At 36.9% G+C, this 17,801-nt stretch overlaps 1 protein-coding gene across 1 annotated transcript in view; it reads left to right on the top strand.

Annotated features, from left to right (window-relative positions):
• LOC121429717 (solute carrier family 2, facilitated glucose transporter member 5-like) overlaps positions 1 to 17,801 on the top strand; it is a 97,220-nt gene that overhangs the window by 60,548 nt on the left and 18,871 nt on the right. The window contains exons 5-7 of the mRNA XM_041626907.1: positions 4,029 to 4,144; positions 5,259 to 5,418; positions 14,745 to 14,938. Coding sequence (XP_041482841.1) covers positions 4,029 to 4,144; positions 5,259 to 5,418; positions 14,745 to 14,938 — 470 coding nt within the window. The remainder of the gene's footprint in view (positions 1 to 4,028; positions 4,145 to 5,258; positions 5,419 to 14,744; positions 14,939 to 17,801) is intronic.

Here is a 17,801-nt window from a genome sequence, read left to right on the forward strand (position 1 = left end):
AAAGAGAAGGTAACCTGCTGCGTTTGCATCCAAAGTCTTTTCACTGCAAGACCCAGCTACTCAAACACAGAGGGAAATCTTAGTCCTAATGTTTGGTATCAAACGCTTTTATAATACCTGTTCGGGAAGGAATTCACAGTCATAATCAATCACAGACCACTTGAAATTATATGGGGAAAAAACTATTACAAGTGCACCGCCACATCTACAGGGATCGCTTATCAAAGTCCAAGGAAACAGGTGTCAAGTCAATTACCGACCTGGAAACTACATGTTTCTTTCCGATACGTTGAGTCGACTTCCTAATCCCAAGGAAGCATGCGATGTACCGTTAGGTGTCAGAGTTAAATCCATCTGCTAAAAAAAGAAAGATTCGCATATGCGATCGACTTTTTACTCTTCGGACAACTCAAGAGGACAGAACTTCAGAGAGAAACGGCTAATGATCCAATTCCCAGATCATTATGGCAGATAGTTTCTCAGATTTGGCCTGAAACAATCCAAGAGTTATCGAAATCCCTTAGGCAGTATTGGTCGTAAAGAGATAACATCGGATTATCACATGGAGTACTCTTCACGGGAAGTCAAGTCATTGTACTGAAGTCACTGAGGAATGATATCCTTGGACAGCTTCACCTAGGACACATGGGAATCGAAAGTACCAGATGAATTGCTCGTGAGACAGTGTTCTTGTCAAACATCAACAAGGACATTGACTTGTTGATAAAGCAGTGTGAAACATGCCAGAAACATCAAGCAAGGCAGCAGAAGAAAAGAAGTGGAATATCAAGCACATTACTTCTTCTCCACACTATCCAAGATCAAACGGATTAGCTCTCAGGATGGCTCGTACAGTCAAGAATCTGTTGACAAAATGTTCTCAGACTGGCCAAGACAGTCAACTAGCAATGATGAACCTGGGAGCAACACCATGCAGTCGAAAGTAACTTGAGATCACCAGCAGAAATGTTCTTTGGTAGACCCATCAGAAGTCAGTATTTCTTGAGAGATTCTACTACCACTGATTTTCTCATGAATACTCAAGGCAAGTGAAGGAAGTCCTCTGCATGTAGGACGGCCAGTGAGAGTTATACATCCAAGGTAACACACTAAGATAATAGCTAAAGCATCCAAGGTCTGTGAGGAACCCAGGTCTTACAAAGTATCAAAGCCAAAACGGAGAAATCTTGCGATGGAACAGATCACACGTGAGAGAAATTCCGCCCACCATCCCTACTCCAAAGCAGGGCCCGAATTAGCGGTTGCCCGGGTGACGTTGGCAACCAAAACTGCCGTCATGGTTGCCCGGATGGCAACCAAGAATATCCTGTGTTTCTTTTTCTCAAAGAGAATAAAATACTCCAGAATTTTGCAGCAAGCAAAATTGCTTTTCCAGTCCAAAGTTTACAACTTCTGGATCAGGAATATATCTTTCAAGATCACATTGGCACAAAGTTTTAGCTCAAAACGATCGCCCAAATCTAGCACATGAGCCTGCCAGTGACTTCTAAGATTGGCTGCATGTCTGTCAAAGTTTGACTAAGTCCTCCCTTAGAACCATTAAGCTTACATTTTGACATGATATAAGTTAATTGTTGCAAATTGTAGAATGCAATTTACAGGAGGCCTTTTCCGTGGTACTGATTCGTCACCACATTTTCTACTATTAAAAATATTAAACAGATTAATAACACAGCCATACACATCTCAATATACCAAAAGGACCCTCCCCTTCTTTACATTGGTCAAAAAGAAAGAGGTTTTTGTCATTTTTGGCACTTCGAATTGCTTAATCTAAATCGTAAAGAATAAAGATAACCCACTCAATCAATTTCTCATACTCAGAATACCTTCAAAAAGTTTGTAATTTTTTTTCCTATGATGTCGCATTGATGGCCGTTGAAGTGGCGGCCAAGGGACAATATTCAAGTTTTCAGAACATCAGAATAAATTCATTTAGTATACGACTCCAAGATTGACAAGGTGTAGGTTAGAAAAACTTATCAAAATGGGGAAAAAGGGTGGTAAAGATAATGACAATATAGTACATTTAAGTCTGTAAAATGCAGTAAAAAAACAACTCAATTTCTTAATAATTGTTTATGAGGAAAGTTTTCTAGAAAGTTCCAAGGCAATTCCTTTATTTTCCTTAGATATATGGTAAATCAAGTATTTTGCAAATTTTCATTTTTTGGGAAACATTTTTAAAAATGCTCTTTTCTTATTAAGATCTCAGCCGAATGACCTTTTCATCACCTATGAATAATATCAACTTGTAGAAAATTTATTCATCTTTTATATGACACTAATTTCGTGTTCGAAGATAAACCTGATTTAGGAATACAGGCCATAGATTCAAAATACAGATAAAGTGGGGGTAGCTTCGACATATTCCTTTGAGTTGTGTATTGATGTGTCAGAACTTCATCTCTATTACCTGCAGTGCTAGTGTATCCTATAACTGTTTCCAAGAGACTTCATTAGATAAATTTCTTAATGATGCAACAGAAACGCCTTTTTTGCCTTTACATCCTTCTAAATCAGATACATTTCTATTACCATGCACATTACATAATGTACATTACTGTGTGTTAGTCATACCAACACAATCGATGCAAGAGGCTGATCCAAGCTATTGTATTATTTGAATGACATACCATTCATCACTTTGCAATCGTTTTCATGGGTGTGACTGCCACACTGAGGTTGCTTTTTGGCCTCACTTTAGCGCAAAATAGCTTAATACATTCAGCATATTTTCCTTCTATCTGAAGAGAATGAAGATACTTATGGTGGCATGAAGCCTGCCAATATCCTCGTTGATACATCCTCTTTCATATCGAATGTTGAGATTGTGTGTTTATTACTGGTATTCGTAATAAATCTGATCAATAACAGTGCATGTGCATTTTTTTTTACCCAAAACATACAAATTTGGGCAAAAAGTCTTAATTCTTTCAAAACCTATATCAACCGACTTTAAATCGAAGAATAAAAAAGATTGTACTAAATTCTACCAACAAAAATAATAAATAATTTCGCATTTTATTAAGGCCTATTTCCATTTTCTGTGTTGAAAATGTGGCAGTATACATTAGCATATCCAAGTCTCCGATATGAAGTAAAAAAACAACATTTCTGAAAATTGAATTTTCAAGTTTGAGACATTATAAGTTTGTGACTAAAAATGATATCAATTCGGAATTTCGTCCCCTAAATATTTGTATATTAGGAAAGTTTTCTAAAAATTTTCAAGGCGATTCCGCTATTTTCTTTAGATTTATGGTAAATTATGTATTTCACAAATTTTCAATTTTTTTGGAAAAAATATCAAAATTGCACTTTTCTTATTAAAATCTCAGCCAAATTACCTTTTCATCACTCATGAATGGTATCAACTTGTAGAAAATTTATCTATCTTTCATATGACACTAATTTTGTGGCAAATGGATGTTTGTGTAAGAATCTATGTACGAAAATCCAAATCCCATGAATATGGCGGCCATATTGGACGCCATCTTGAATTCGAACCCCATGGGACAATATTTCAGCCCCTCCCCCTGTTTCCGCAATACGTTGTGCTCACTCAACCATAAAAATAAGATCAAGATTGTGTGTGGAGTGGCTAAATGATGGATAGTAAAACAGCATAACACCATAAAATTCACCTAAAAATGACTTTTGCCCGACTCTGTATTACACAATCTGAAAAACGACTCTTGTGCCTTTCAAAAATGATCATTTTTAATCCATTCTTTAATTATTCGTGCATTGCTCAACCAATAAATCTCATTTTTCCCAGGAGTTGCTTAATGAGTGTAGAAAATCACCTAGGAAATATCATATCTCAAAACGATTCCGTTCAAAAGTTACAGCAATTTGACTTAGGGAGGACTTACTTTTTTGTTGTGTTTAGTTGAGTGTTTTTGCTCCTATTCGCTTGAATAAAAACATTATAATGTGTTGTATTAATTTCATTATTAAAAGATCATGCGTTGAAAACTGCTTTGTTCTCGTTTTTTTGCCAGGAATGTCGTTGACCATTGTCCCCATGTATTTAGCCGAGATATCCCCGGTTAATCTGAGAGGTGCCATTACAACTGTTCACCAGCTACTCATTACCATAGGTCTCCTACTTGCTCAGGTAAATACCCTTAATGTTATCCCCCGCCGCGATCCCAGGGACGGAGGACGTGTTTCTGGGGATTTGCCCAGCTGATTTGAATGATAATAGCATATGTAGGGCGGTTAAAGTCGTTTTCTGCCTACAACTATATAACTAGGCTAAACAGAAATGTAGTCTTAATGAATTTAAAAACAAATTAAAAACGAACGAAATACGATTAAGAGTGCACCTGTACATAATAAGCCAACCCACAACTGATATCCAGACATTTGCATGTGTTTCCTTTGCTATTTTGTAACATTTTGTATAAGTTTTGTTTTTGCCTACGTGGCAAAAGGATGAATATGATGGATATGAAATATTGAATTTATTCCGCCGACCCCCCCCTGGAGAAGGGGGGGGGGGCACATCAATTGACGTGTGGGTACCATGCGCGATCAAATGACACGTAAAAAGGATCTCTTTTTCAAGTTAGGGCACGTTACGTATGTAACGTAATAAGGGTGTCAAAATACTAAAATAATCGGCCAATAGCATTAGGCCAAAATAGGAAATTTCTGATAACAAGCTGATTTTTTTTCAGGATAGGTCCAAGTAAATGTTTAGAATAACATACTAAAAGTCCTCATAAATCCTCCGGGGTCTCCGTAATCCAAGATGGCGTAAAAAATGGCCGCCATTCACAGAAAATGGGCATAATTCACTCATTATTCAAACTAAACATCGAATTTCGGTACATATTTAATGGTTTAAAGGGGTAAAAGATCTAGTGATACATGTTAGAGTAAAAATAAGCACACCAGGGTACCTAAACATCCAAGATGGTGTCCAAAATGGCTGCCAAAGCCTAAAATTCCACTATTCATCTATTACTTACTTTAATGTCTTTACTTTTGCTTTTATTCAATGGTTTTAATGGTCAAGTAATAAATTGGGACAAGTTACAAGGACAGTCAGTGGTCAAGTGTGTCAGAAAATCCAAGATGGCTTCAAAAAATGGAGTCTAAAATGGCTGTTTTTACTTACAAATCTGGCCTCGCCTTTTGTTGATGAAAGATAAATGAAGCACTAATGAATATTCACTACGTGAAACACCATTTTTTTATTATGTCTTCTGTGATATTTTACGCAGGCTTTGGGCTTCTTTGTATTCTACAATGAGTCAACCTGGCCAATCGTTCTTGGACTAAGCGCAGTAACTGGTCTAGTCGAGTTTATAGTCCTACCGTTTTGCCCTGAGAGTCCAAGATGGTTGCTCATCAAAAAGAATCAAGAGGAAAAGGCTATCGCAGGTAAGATTTGACTCTTGTAAAGCATATCCCACATTTTCTTCACCTACAATGTAATAATGGTGTTTTGAATTAGTGTTTGACCCGAGTTTTTTACGTCTTTACTTTCTTGTTTTATTGTGATAAAACTTTTAGAATTATGTTTGACCGATTTTTTTCTTTTTATTCAAACACATGAAATGTAGTTGGAAAAAGGTATTAAAAAAATTAGCCAAGGCATCTGATGTATACAAAATATGCTTTCACTGGTGTATAAATGTAGAATATACAAATCACAAAAAAAATAATTGGCTATTCATATTCTTTGTCGCCGAGGGGGGGGGGTGACATTGAGGATGGGGAGTGGGGAGGAATCGGAGGGCCTAGAAAGAAGTGTATACAAGGTATGATGTGGCTTTATGGTTAACATCCTCGCCATCCAAATCAGAAACAGTGAATATAAAATGGAATCCCTCCAAAACTGAGTTCCTTCTATTTGGTTCAAGGGCTCAACTTAGAAAGGTCAAATTGTCATCCTTCTCTTTTTCGGGATGTATAGTAAATGTGTCCCATACGTGTCGTAACCTTGGGGTCATGTTAGATTGGAAAATCTAACATCAACATCTGTAGATCTGTAAGGTATCAGCTCAGCAATATTAGGTTCATCAGGAAATACTTGTCAAAATCTGCAACTGAAAAATTAGTTCATGCACTGATTTCTTCACGACTTGATTTCGGGAATGCTTTGCTTTACGATTTACCCAGCTATTGTGTACGCAAATCTCTCTTCCCAGTAGCCAAGGCAAAATTTTGTTTCGAACTTTGTACAGACCTCCCTCCTCCAATCCAAAAAGTTCTGCGAGGCACTGACATCTTCACTTAATAGGATTGCTCCTCATATTCACAGATTCAAAGATGGGGATTGTTCAGCGCTCAATAATCCCTATTGGCGGAGCAAAAAAAAGAAAAAAGGGGAAAAGAAAGGAAAAAAAAAAGGGAAAAGAGAGGAAAAAAGAAGGAAGGCAAGCGTAAGAGGAGAAGATGAGTGAATAGAATAAGATGAGGGGAAGACTTAGAAAATAATTTTTTTAATCTTTCATGTCGGGATATAAAATTTTAGCTCGCGCTTTGCGCTCGCATTGCGTTTTAGGTGATATCTTGCTCAATATGGACCTTAAAATATCAAATTCTGAAGTCATAATACAAAAAAAATTTCAGCTGGGAAATTGAACTTTCATTATTTTGTTTTATTTACAAATTGATTGTTTAAAAGTGTAAAAGTTTCTGTTTTATGGTCTGAATATTAACAATATCTGCTTGCGCTGCGCGCTCGCAAAATTTGATTTGTCAGGTACATATTATTTTCCTGTATTCCATGAAGTTCTCAAAATATCCCTATTTAGGTCAGATTGTCAAAACGTATCAGCCAGCGCTGCACGCTTGCATTTTGATTAGTGAGTTATGTATATCTCAATATTAATTCTAAAACAAACTACTTAAAATCACCATTTGATGAGAATTAATCATAAATTTCTGCTCCCGATTTGCGCTCGCATTGATAGATATTAAACTCATGCATCTTATGCATAATTACAAAAGTGCTTTACATGTCCAGTTTTCAGGCCATAATATTAATAGATTTCGCGCTCTCATGCTTAGGAAGAGAAATAGGAAGATAGTCATCATTTTCTTATGATGACATAATGTCCTTATAGAATATCCCGGCCCTATGTCAAAACTCAAAGTAACAAAAATGAAAAATATCAGCTCTGTTTTAACTGTGATCCTTTTTCACCTCACAATTTTTCCACAAAGTGCTTGCAATACATAGCTTAAAGTGACCCCTTTTCAGATCTGAATATCATTTTTAGCTCGCGCTTTGCGCTCGCTTTATTGATTTTCATGGTAAAATTAGGTATTTAGAATACCCAAATACCCACGTTTATTCAGATACGCAGCTTGTTCTCCATTTAAATAAGTATCCAGTTTCAGATAACAACATGAAAAATTGTCTGCTCGCATCATTAATGTATGAAAATTTCCAATAGCTTAACCTTTTCATGATTTGCAAAACATGAATAGAGCGTCCAGAATTTTTCCGCTCGCGCTTCGCGCTCGCATCAATAATGTTCAGTTTTTGTCTTATCCTTTTCACGATTACAAAAAGTGCTTAAAATTTCCATTATTCAGGTAGAAATGTCAAAAATTTTCAGCTCGCGCTTCGCGCTCGCAATATTTGAATGTTGAAATATGTAACGTCTTCATGGCTAAGTTCAAGCAGTCCATAACAGATACGTTTTAGATCAGCTCAAAACGTATATAAAAATTTCCCGCTCGCATTATTAATATAAGGAAGACCCCCACTTCCTCATCCTTTTCGTGATTTACAAAACTTGAATAGAGTGTCTTGTTCAGTAGGTCTAAATTTCGATTTTTTTTGCTCACGCTTCGCGCTCGCACCAATCGTTTAGATATATGCCTATTCTGTTAAGTTACAAAAACTGCTTAGAATTTCCATTCCTTAGGTAAAAATGTCAAAAAAATTTCAGCTCGCGCTTCGCGCTCGCATTATTTGATTTTTTAAGATATGTAACGTCTTCATGGCTAACTGCAAGCAAGTCCTTAACAGTAAATTTTCCATCAGTTCGCGCTTCACGTTTGTAATAATTATTCACTTGCATACACATCTTTTTTTCAGGATTGCCCAGAATGTTCAAAACTTTTAGAAAAAAGTACATGAGATTCCCCCCAAAATAGCTGGCGCTTCGCGCTCGCTTGAAATAAGTAAGGATTATGGTATCATATATTTATGTTTATTCATAAGAATAAAGCTAAGAAGTAATTAAAAGGACTACCCCTTTAAAGAAACCAAAAATCCAGGCAAATATCATATTCGAGTGGCCGATCGGGGAAAATATGTCTGAAAAAAAATCCAGCCCCCCCATATTGGCGAAGGCTGGATCCGCTCATGTGTCTGAAAGACGTCTTGAATATTACCTCCTCTTTCGGATTATTTCAGCTTGTGAAATTTTCAACCAGAAGAGGTAATACCTGCAACCAACGTGATTCTATCCTTGATTTAGTATTTTGCAATGATGAAGATCTTATTGCAAACATCTGCCCTGGTCCAGGCATTGGAAAGAGTGATCATGATTTAGTTCAGTTTGATATTACCCTCTGTGCCGTAAAAAAAATCACTCCCTCGCTCATTTTGGCAATTTTACAAGGCAGACAAACATGATTTTCAAAAGTCAATTCAATAGATTCCCTGGTATTTGTTTATCGATGAAAATGATATACACACAACTTGGGATAACTTTACTATGCTATTGCATGCCGCTGTCAAAGATGTTGTTCCCTCTGCCCAAGCAAATGGTCGGCGACGCAAGCCATGGATCACCGCAGATATCGTCCATCTCTCCCGAAAAAAGAAACGTGCATACCGCAAAGTCATTTTTAACAAACACAATAGCACATTGTGTGAGAAGTTTAAAAAATGAACAAGGATATTATTATTAGACTTACTAAACTATCTATACAGTGCGTCCCAGAATAAACGAAACCGAAATTTAGCGACCATTTATCATAACTTAATCATAAATAGAATAGATAAATGACCTACCAATTTAAAGCTTAGAATCTCCTCTTTCATCTGATATTACTTAGCTTATTTATTATTCACGCATGAGTGAGCAAAAACAATTCGAAGAAATGATACCAAAAACTCATTTGGCGAGGGGGTATCTGGGTTTCAAAACGAAAACCACATTTCTGAAAAGTTCAATATCTGCTCTTTAATTTGGTACCTCAATTGCAGAAAATGGTCAAGAAATAAAAAAGTTCTGGTCATTTGAAATAAGGCTTGTATTTCCATAATTTCATGAGATAAACGTGTTTTCACCGGTTCCCCACAGAAGCTTTCGCATGGTGAACAAAAGATTTAATGCATGGCTGATCGTCAACAAAACGGAGTGTTGAGTGAATTTGAAAGCCAGCCTGGAGAACCTCTTCATTTTATGAAATTATTGAAATTCAAGCCTTATTTGAAATGGCCAGAACTATGTTATTTCTTGACCATTTTCTGTAATTTAGGTATCAAATTAAAGAGGAGAACTTTTGAACTTTTCAAAAATGTGGTTTTCTTTTTGAAACCCAGATACCCCCCGCCAAATGAGTTTTTGATATCCTTTCTTCAAATTGTATTTGCTCACTCATGCGTGAATAAGAAATAATCTAAGTAATATCAGATGAAAGAGGAGATTCTAAGCTTTATTCTAAGCTTTAAATTGGTAGGTCATTTGTCTATTTCATTTATGATTAAATAATGATAAATGATCACTAAATCTCGGTTTCGTTTTTTCTGGGACGCACTGTATAATGACTATTTGCAATCTCTAGCGTTGAATTCGGCTCGTGATTCTAAAAGATTCTGGTCATTTGTAAACGCTCAAAGAAAGAAATCTAATGTGTCATGCTTCTCATACAATAATGATTCGGTTGAATCTATTTCAATAATTGCACAGGCTTTCAATAATCATTTCGGAGGAAACTTCTCCACGCCACAGTTAGAAACGTGGAATGATGATTATGATTCTTGTACGTCCCACTTTGGAATGACTCCTTTGAAAGATTTTGAAATAGACGAGTGTGACGTGTTTAAAGAAATAGTACAATTGAAAGTCAATAAGCCCCCTGGCTGTGATGGCATTTCCCCCAACTTTCTTAAAATTGGTGATACTGCTATCACTCCAATCCTTACAAAAGTTTTTAATCTAAGCCTGAAGCTTGGATGTGTACCCAGGTCATGGAAGCAAGCTTATGTGACTCCGCTCCACAAGAGTGGTGACCGTAAGAAGATCGAAAACTATCGACCAATTTCACTTTGCTCTGTTCCATGTAAGATACTTGAATGGCTTATTGTGTTCAAGCTTCTAAATCAGTCACAAACTTACAAGATTATTCCTGATTCCCAGCATGGTTTCCTCCCAAAGCGCTCATCCTCAACACAAGCTGTTACCCTCCATTGTAATTGGGCAAAGGCTTTGGACCAGTCTAAACCCCCAAGATTTGATGCAATTTTTTTGGACTGGTCCAATGCCTTCGACAAGGTTAACCATTTCAAACTAGTCCAAAAGTTGCATTACTCTGGAATTTGTGGAAAATTGCTCTGTAATACGTTCTTTCCTCTCAGATCGGCAACAGTGTGTATTGTTTGAAGGGATAAAATCTGAGTGGATAACAGTTCCCTCCGGTGTACCACAAGGCTCCGCTATAGGACCGATCCTATTTAATTACTTTACTGCTGAATTACCGAACACTGACTCCTCCCCCTCTCCCAATATGCCGATGACATGGTCTTGTATCGGGAAATCTATACCCCTGATGACTCTAAATTGTTGCAAACAGACCTGAATAAAATAATTTTATGTTGCATTAACAATGACATGGTCCTGAATTCATCCAAATGTAAAGTTATGCATATAACTAGGTCCCGTAAACCAGTGACCACTGTTTACTTCCTTGGAGAAAAGCAGTTAGACAAAGTTGAGACCTATAAATATCTTGGACTCAAACTCGCACGAGATCTGAGTTGGAAAGTCTACATTCAACATGTTGTTAACAGATGTTCCATGCTTTATGGTTTTATTCGCCCTACAGTGAAATCTAGAAATGCCACAGTTCTCACAAAACTATTCTGCTCATTATGCAGACCTGTGATTGAGTATGGTATTCCAACATGGCTCCCCTATCAGAAAAAACATATCAGACCCATTGAAGATGTGCAAAGGCGTTTCAGTGGATTTTGTTTCCCGTACGAAGTTGCCAATTCCTTATCTTACACGGAACGCTTATCCCTCCTAAACATGCCACCCTCTCTATAATAGACTCGTTTACTTGTCAATGTCTTTTGTAATAAAGTGCCTACATACAAGGCCTTGTCACGCCTTATGCACCAGCTCGAAGCCTGAGATCATCACACCAGCAACTTCTTAAAACTCCCAAGACACGTGTAGCATATGGTGCACGAGCTTTCTCAACCTCAGCACCTTCTCTCTGGAATAATTTGCCGTTAAAATTAAGAACTATACAATCACTGGAGACCTTCAAATCTAAACTCAAATCTTATTTTTTCTAACAGTATTAGTTATTGGCACTTTGACACTCATCCAAACTTTCTCATTTTTTCTTTTCTTGTGCGCCTCGGAAAAGAATATTTCTAAATAGATGGCGCTTTATAAATGCCTAATATTATTATTATTATTACATAGACATTATGACATGCCTACTTCTCTGTTACTAATCCCAAGCCATAGACAAACTCACACACTCGTCTTCAATCATCAACTTCCACGATGAAATTGTTTAAGAGTTACTTGTTTCCATGTTTCTCCCAGATTCTGGGAGCATCTATCAGAGGCAGACAGAGACTTGGGTGTAGGAACCAACGTTTTCCCCTTCCTCAATGTGTTACGAAATTTCCTTCTTGAATTACCTCCCCTCGTAGAAGCATATTAATTTGTTAGTACCCATACCCTTATAACGCTAGAACCATTTTTAATTTGTAGTCTCACGCAGTATCGAAATTGTGATCCCTTCTAAAGTCTTCCTAGCATGTCTTAGATTTTTTTTATTTTTTCTACATTCAATAAGTCACACTCTTGTTTGTACTTTGATTAACTATTTGGTTTTCTAATAATTTGCCATACATGTATTTCAATCAACTGAAATTCTATTACACCTTCATATAATTAATTCATTACCATTCCCCTTTTCGTGTAAAGCTCTCAACTTAATAGTTCATGTCACATCAGATCAATGCTTTGAATGTGTGTTTCATTTATGATTATTTGATTTTCTAATGCTTTGCCATACTTTCCCATTCTTCATATTGTTTATTTTTTTCTGTTACACATAAATTTATTTACCTTTCTGTACATGGTAGTTTAAATTCAGTTGATATCTAAGAAGTCGTTTCCTTGAATATACATGTACTTTGGGTATGAATCTTGATTGTTTTGTTTTAATCATTATTTGTTATATACTTACTTTGCTGTTTTTTTTTTAACCCGCACATAACCGTGACAAATGTCATGTACAACAATTCATTTCAGACTCTCAAAATTCAATAAATTGACCTACCATCTCTGTTTCTAATTTGATAAATGACTAATTTCTGATTTGACCCAATCTGCATTTTTTCTTAAAATATTTAATAACCTTGCTTTTGTTTCCATTCATATTACGATGAAGGTTAATTTATATAGAAGTATTATAATTACATTTTTGAATTTATTGCTATCTTGTGTATCTTCTATGTAGACACCAGCAAATGTGGAGAACCTCTCGACAGAACTTTCAATTCTTTTAGGTGATCCCCAGGCATTGGCTGGTGCTCAATTTTACATTTCTGTTGTAATGTTTCTATTGCTGTCATGTTTTCTTGCCTGGAAATGAAATAAATAAATAAATAAACAGTTGTCCAAACCCCAAAAGCTCCAAAAGCAGCAGCACGCATAGTCAACCTTTCCAAAAATCTTGTTCATATAACACCCATTCTGAAGTTACTACACTGGTTAAAGGTAAACGATCGCATCATCTTCAAAATCCTTTTCCTTGTATTCCATGCAATTAATGGTTCCGCTCTACAATACAATTACTAATTTAATTAACAAATACACTCCTGTCAGGTCCCTTCGTTCATCCAACCATGGTTTCTAAGTTGTTCCCAAATCTGCTAAGACATGGGAAGGGGGACACGGGCTTATGCCCATGCTTGCCCTGTTCAGTGGAATGACCTTCCCCTCACCCGTGACTGCACTTCCATTGACACATTTAAACGCCACCTTAAGACGCGTCTCTTCAATGCTTCCTATTCTTAATGGTTCCTTAATTTATCTTTGTATATGTACTGTTCTCTCTTTCTTTTACTTCGCCTTGGGCACTCTGCACCAGTGGCGTAACTACGGGGGGGGGGCATGTGCCCCCCAATCGGCTGACCCCCCCAAAAAAAAACGGGGAAAAGGAGAAAAAGAGGGAAAAAGGAAGAGGAACGTAGTGGGAAAGAAGAAAATAATTATTCATTATAATGGAATATTACGTTATAATCATGGTATGTTATATTACATATGAAACATTTTTATCATTGCTTTATGAAACATAATTTACTCAGGGACTATGTTGTCATTGTTCCTGGTGCTCGCGTTGTCTGTTTAGAGAGATATATAAACCTGTTGTACGAAAAACTCTACCAGCGGGCCCTGCATAACATTATATGTTATCATTACCCTTCTCCAATCTAAATGCTGAGCACCTAGCAAGAAGGCAGAAGGTCCCATTTTTATAAGTCTTTGGTATGACTCGGCCGTGGATCGAACCCATGACCTCCCGTTCATGAGGCGGATACTCTACCACTGAGCCACCATGTCCACACAGTTTGAAAACAATGAAATTGTTTTTTCTACATGGCAGAAACACTTTTTTTACTCAAAAGGGGCTCCAAAATGGCACATTTTCCCATTAAAAGGTAAAACACGTAAAAAAGGGAGGGTAACTTCGGTTGTCCCCAGAAGGGTAGGTTTTCCTGTGCCAGCAGTGAGAAGAACCTCTAATCTTTCGTCTCCATGTAGTTTTAAAACAATAAAAGTAGCTTTACTGCATAGCAGAAACGCCATTTGCCTCCGTATAGGGGCTCCAAAATGGCATACTTTTCCATGAATTAGTAAATACGAAAAAGGGTGAGTGACTTCGGCAGCACCCTGAGGGTTTAGGCTTCGCTGTGCCAGCACTTCCAGATAGAGGAAAGTCTGCTGTCTTAATACCAAATGGTTGAAAACAAAAGTGACTTGACTGCAATGCAGAAAAGTCTTTTTCCCTCAACGGGGCTCCAAAACGGCGAATTTTTCAAGAAATGGGCAAAGTCACATGCGGGCTCCAAAAGCACGATATTTTATAGTCAAGCTACTGATATGAAAAGGGTAAGGGCTCTTGCGGGTGTGAATACGACACAGATGTTGCTTTTTGGTGTGATTTTATCGCAATATCGAGTTATACATGGTATTTGTCCTTTAACTAAGCAAATTAAGACATTCGTACAGGCATGAAGCGTTTCGTAATACGGGGGGGGGGGGGGGTGTGGTGGTTGGGGGACGTTTCCTTGCGGATTGATGCCAATTGTCACATTCTAGTCATTCGGAATGTTGGGGCTTTACTTGGCAATCACATTGTGTTTCTTTTTTATCCCATTAAAGTCACGGTATATAAAACATCTAACCGAAATCAAATTTAAATTTAAGACTAAAGTTGTCCGTAAAGTTGCGAGCCGTTATGTGAAACACCCTTGTTTTTCTCAGCTCTCCGAGTTCTCCGTGGGATGGATGAAGTAGAGGACGAGGTCGAAGAAATGAAGCTAGAACATCACCACGAGGAGGAGACCGAAAAAGTTGGGGTCCTGGACCTACTGTGTCTTCGAGACAGGGCCTGGTTAATGCCACTCTTGATCTGCATTGTATTGCATGGAGGACAACAGCTATCTGGGATAAATGCGGTAAGTTCAATTTGAATCTTTAATTTTGGTACCCCCCCTCTCTGAAAAAAAATAAATTCATGTGACTTTTTAGTTTCCTCACTAGATCGTATAAACATGTGCCCCAAATGGCAGTGCATGGTGAAAAGGACATCAACTAATTCCGAAGCTTCGTTATTCCGAAGGTTCGGTTATTCCGAATTAAGGTTCGTTATGCCGAAGGTTCATATCTCCGAATGGTCGTAATTCCGAAGGTTCGTTAGTCCGAAAACGAAATGAGGTTCGTAATTCCGAAGGTTCTTTAGTCCGAAAACGAGGTGAGGTTCGTAATTCCGAAGGTTCGTTAATCCGAAAAAGAAATTAGGTTCGTAATTCCGAAGGTTCGTTAGTCCGAAAACTAAATGATTAACTAGCCTTATTTCGTTTTCGGACTGACTAAACTTCGGAACAACGAACCTTATTTTGTTTTCAGATTAACGAACCTTCGGAACAACGAACCTTATTTTGTTTTCGGATTATCGAACCTTCGGAATTAAGTTTTTGAAAAATAATTTTTGGAAAAAAATAAATAACACTATACAGTGCGTCCCACAAAAACGAAACCGAGATTTATCATAACTTAATCACAAATACAATAGACAAATGACCTACCATCGTAAAGCTTAGAATCTCTTCCTTCATCTGATGTTACTTAGATTCTTTCTCATTCAAGCATGAGTGAGCAAAAACAATTTGAAGAGGGGATACCAAAAAAGTCACTTGGCGGGCTCTATGTGGGTTTCAAAAAAAAAAACCACATTTTTAAAAAGTTCAATATCTGTTCTTTAATTTGATACCTCAATTACAGAAGATGGTCAAGAAATAACAAAGTTCTGGTTATTTAAAATAAGTCTTTTATTTCAATAATTTCATAAAATGAAGAGGTTCTGCAGGCTAGCGTTCAAACTCACGTGACACTCCGTTTGTTGACGATCAGCCATGCATTAAGTTTTTGTTAACCATGCGATAGCTTCTGTGGGAAACCGGTGAAAACACGTTTATTTAATGAAATTATGGAAAATACAAGCATTGTTTCGAGTGAACATAACTTGTTTTCTTCTTGACCATTTTTTGTGATTAAGGTTTCAAATAAAAGAGCAGATTTTGAACTTTTAGGCATTTGAGTTTCTTTTTGAAATTCAGATACCCCCCGCAAAATGAATTTTTGTATCCTTTCTTCAAATTGTTTTTGCTCACTCATGCGTGAATGAGGAATAATCTAAGTGATATCAGATGAAAGAGGAGGTTCTAGCTTTACATTGGTAGGTCATTTGTCTATTGAATTTGTGATTAAGTAATGATAAATCATCGCTTAATCTCGATTTCGTTTTTCTGTATATATACAGTGCGTATCAAAAAAAGTTTACACAAGTTTCCACATTTTAACATTGGTACAGGTCCATTTAAGCAAATGGCGATATAACTGTCGAAAAATATTTCCGCTTGAGTGAGCACCACTTACTTTTGTAAAGTTAGTGAAATGATTTGCGCAGAACTTTGAAATAGTTATGCGAATAAAAGCAAGCCTTGATCATGAAGAACACGTGGAATTTAGCTATTAAAATTGATTTGAAGATATATTTTACCTTTTTTAACTTGTTTCCTTGCCCAAAACACTTCGAATAGTGCATTGCGCGCCACCCCACTCCCCCACACACCGAGGCCATCATCGTCACGATATTTGCTTTACACTGAGCTGTAATTTACATGATATGGCTAGGGCTTGATTTTAATTTTGTTAATCATTGTCAAGCCTAGGAAAAGTGTGGAGAAACAAGTATTAAATGAAAAATGAAACGTAAACCCACTTTAAATGATAAAAACTTCGTGATAAATGCTGGAGATGTCTGATATAAACTTTTGTTCAGATTCAGTTATGTCTTCAGATCCAGCTGGCACAAAAAGGGTAAAGGTTGTGCTTACTAAGTGTTTAAATTTCAATTTGGGTGGCAAAATTGTTACAAAATGCTTGAATGTATCCGTTTTATTTCAATTGACTAAAAGTGCAAGGGAAATGTATGAGAAATGTTTCACAGGGTAAGTTTGATTTCGCCCTTTCCCCTTGACACAGCGTGAAAACGAACATTTCTGCGCAAACAGATTTCTGCGAGCTTAACAAAAATGGACAGTGCTCACTCAAGTGTAATATTCTGTCAAAACTTTTACTTTCATTGGATAGATGAGACCCAAACCCAAGATTATATGTGAAAAAATTACTCACATGTTGTATATTTCTTAATTCCCAGGACTTTTTCAAAGTGTAAACTTTTTTTAATACGCACTGTAGTTTCGCGCACGCATCGCACCCGCATTGCTTGTTCGATGAGATACATATCTTGTTCAATAAGTTGATTTTTTTGTAGTTTAAAATATCAAGTCTTGAAGTCGATATACAAAACATATTTCAGCTCGGAAATGGAGTTTTCATTACTTTGTTTGATTTACCAATTTATTTTTTAAGTGCTCTGTAAAATGTCCGTTTTATGGTGTGAATCAACGATCACAGCTTGCGCTGTGTGCTTGCATTATTTGCCAAGTAGGCCTACCTGATTTATGTATTTCATATAAGATTCTCAAAATATCCCTTTCTATAGATGTCTCGATTAAAAAAAAATGAAGGCCTATGAGCTAGCGCTGCGCGCTCGCATTTTGATTAGTGAGTTATGCATACGTAAATAATAATTCTACAACAAACTACTTAAATTCCCCCAACTCTGACAGTTTGTTAAAAATTCCGGATCGCGATTTGTTAAAAATATATCAACAAATGAATTCTGTTCATGTTTACAAAAGAACTTAAAATGTCCAGTTTTCAGGCCTCATGCACTGTCAACAAATTTCACGC

The sequence above is a fragment of the Lytechinus variegatus genome, chromosome 16 (assembly GCF_018143015.1).
Source record: "Lytechinus variegatus isolate NC3 chromosome 16, Lvar_3.0, whole genome shotgun sequence".
NCBI classification, from domain to species: domain Eukaryota; kingdom Metazoa; phylum Echinodermata; class Echinoidea; order Temnopleuroida; family Toxopneustidae; genus Lytechinus; species Lytechinus variegatus.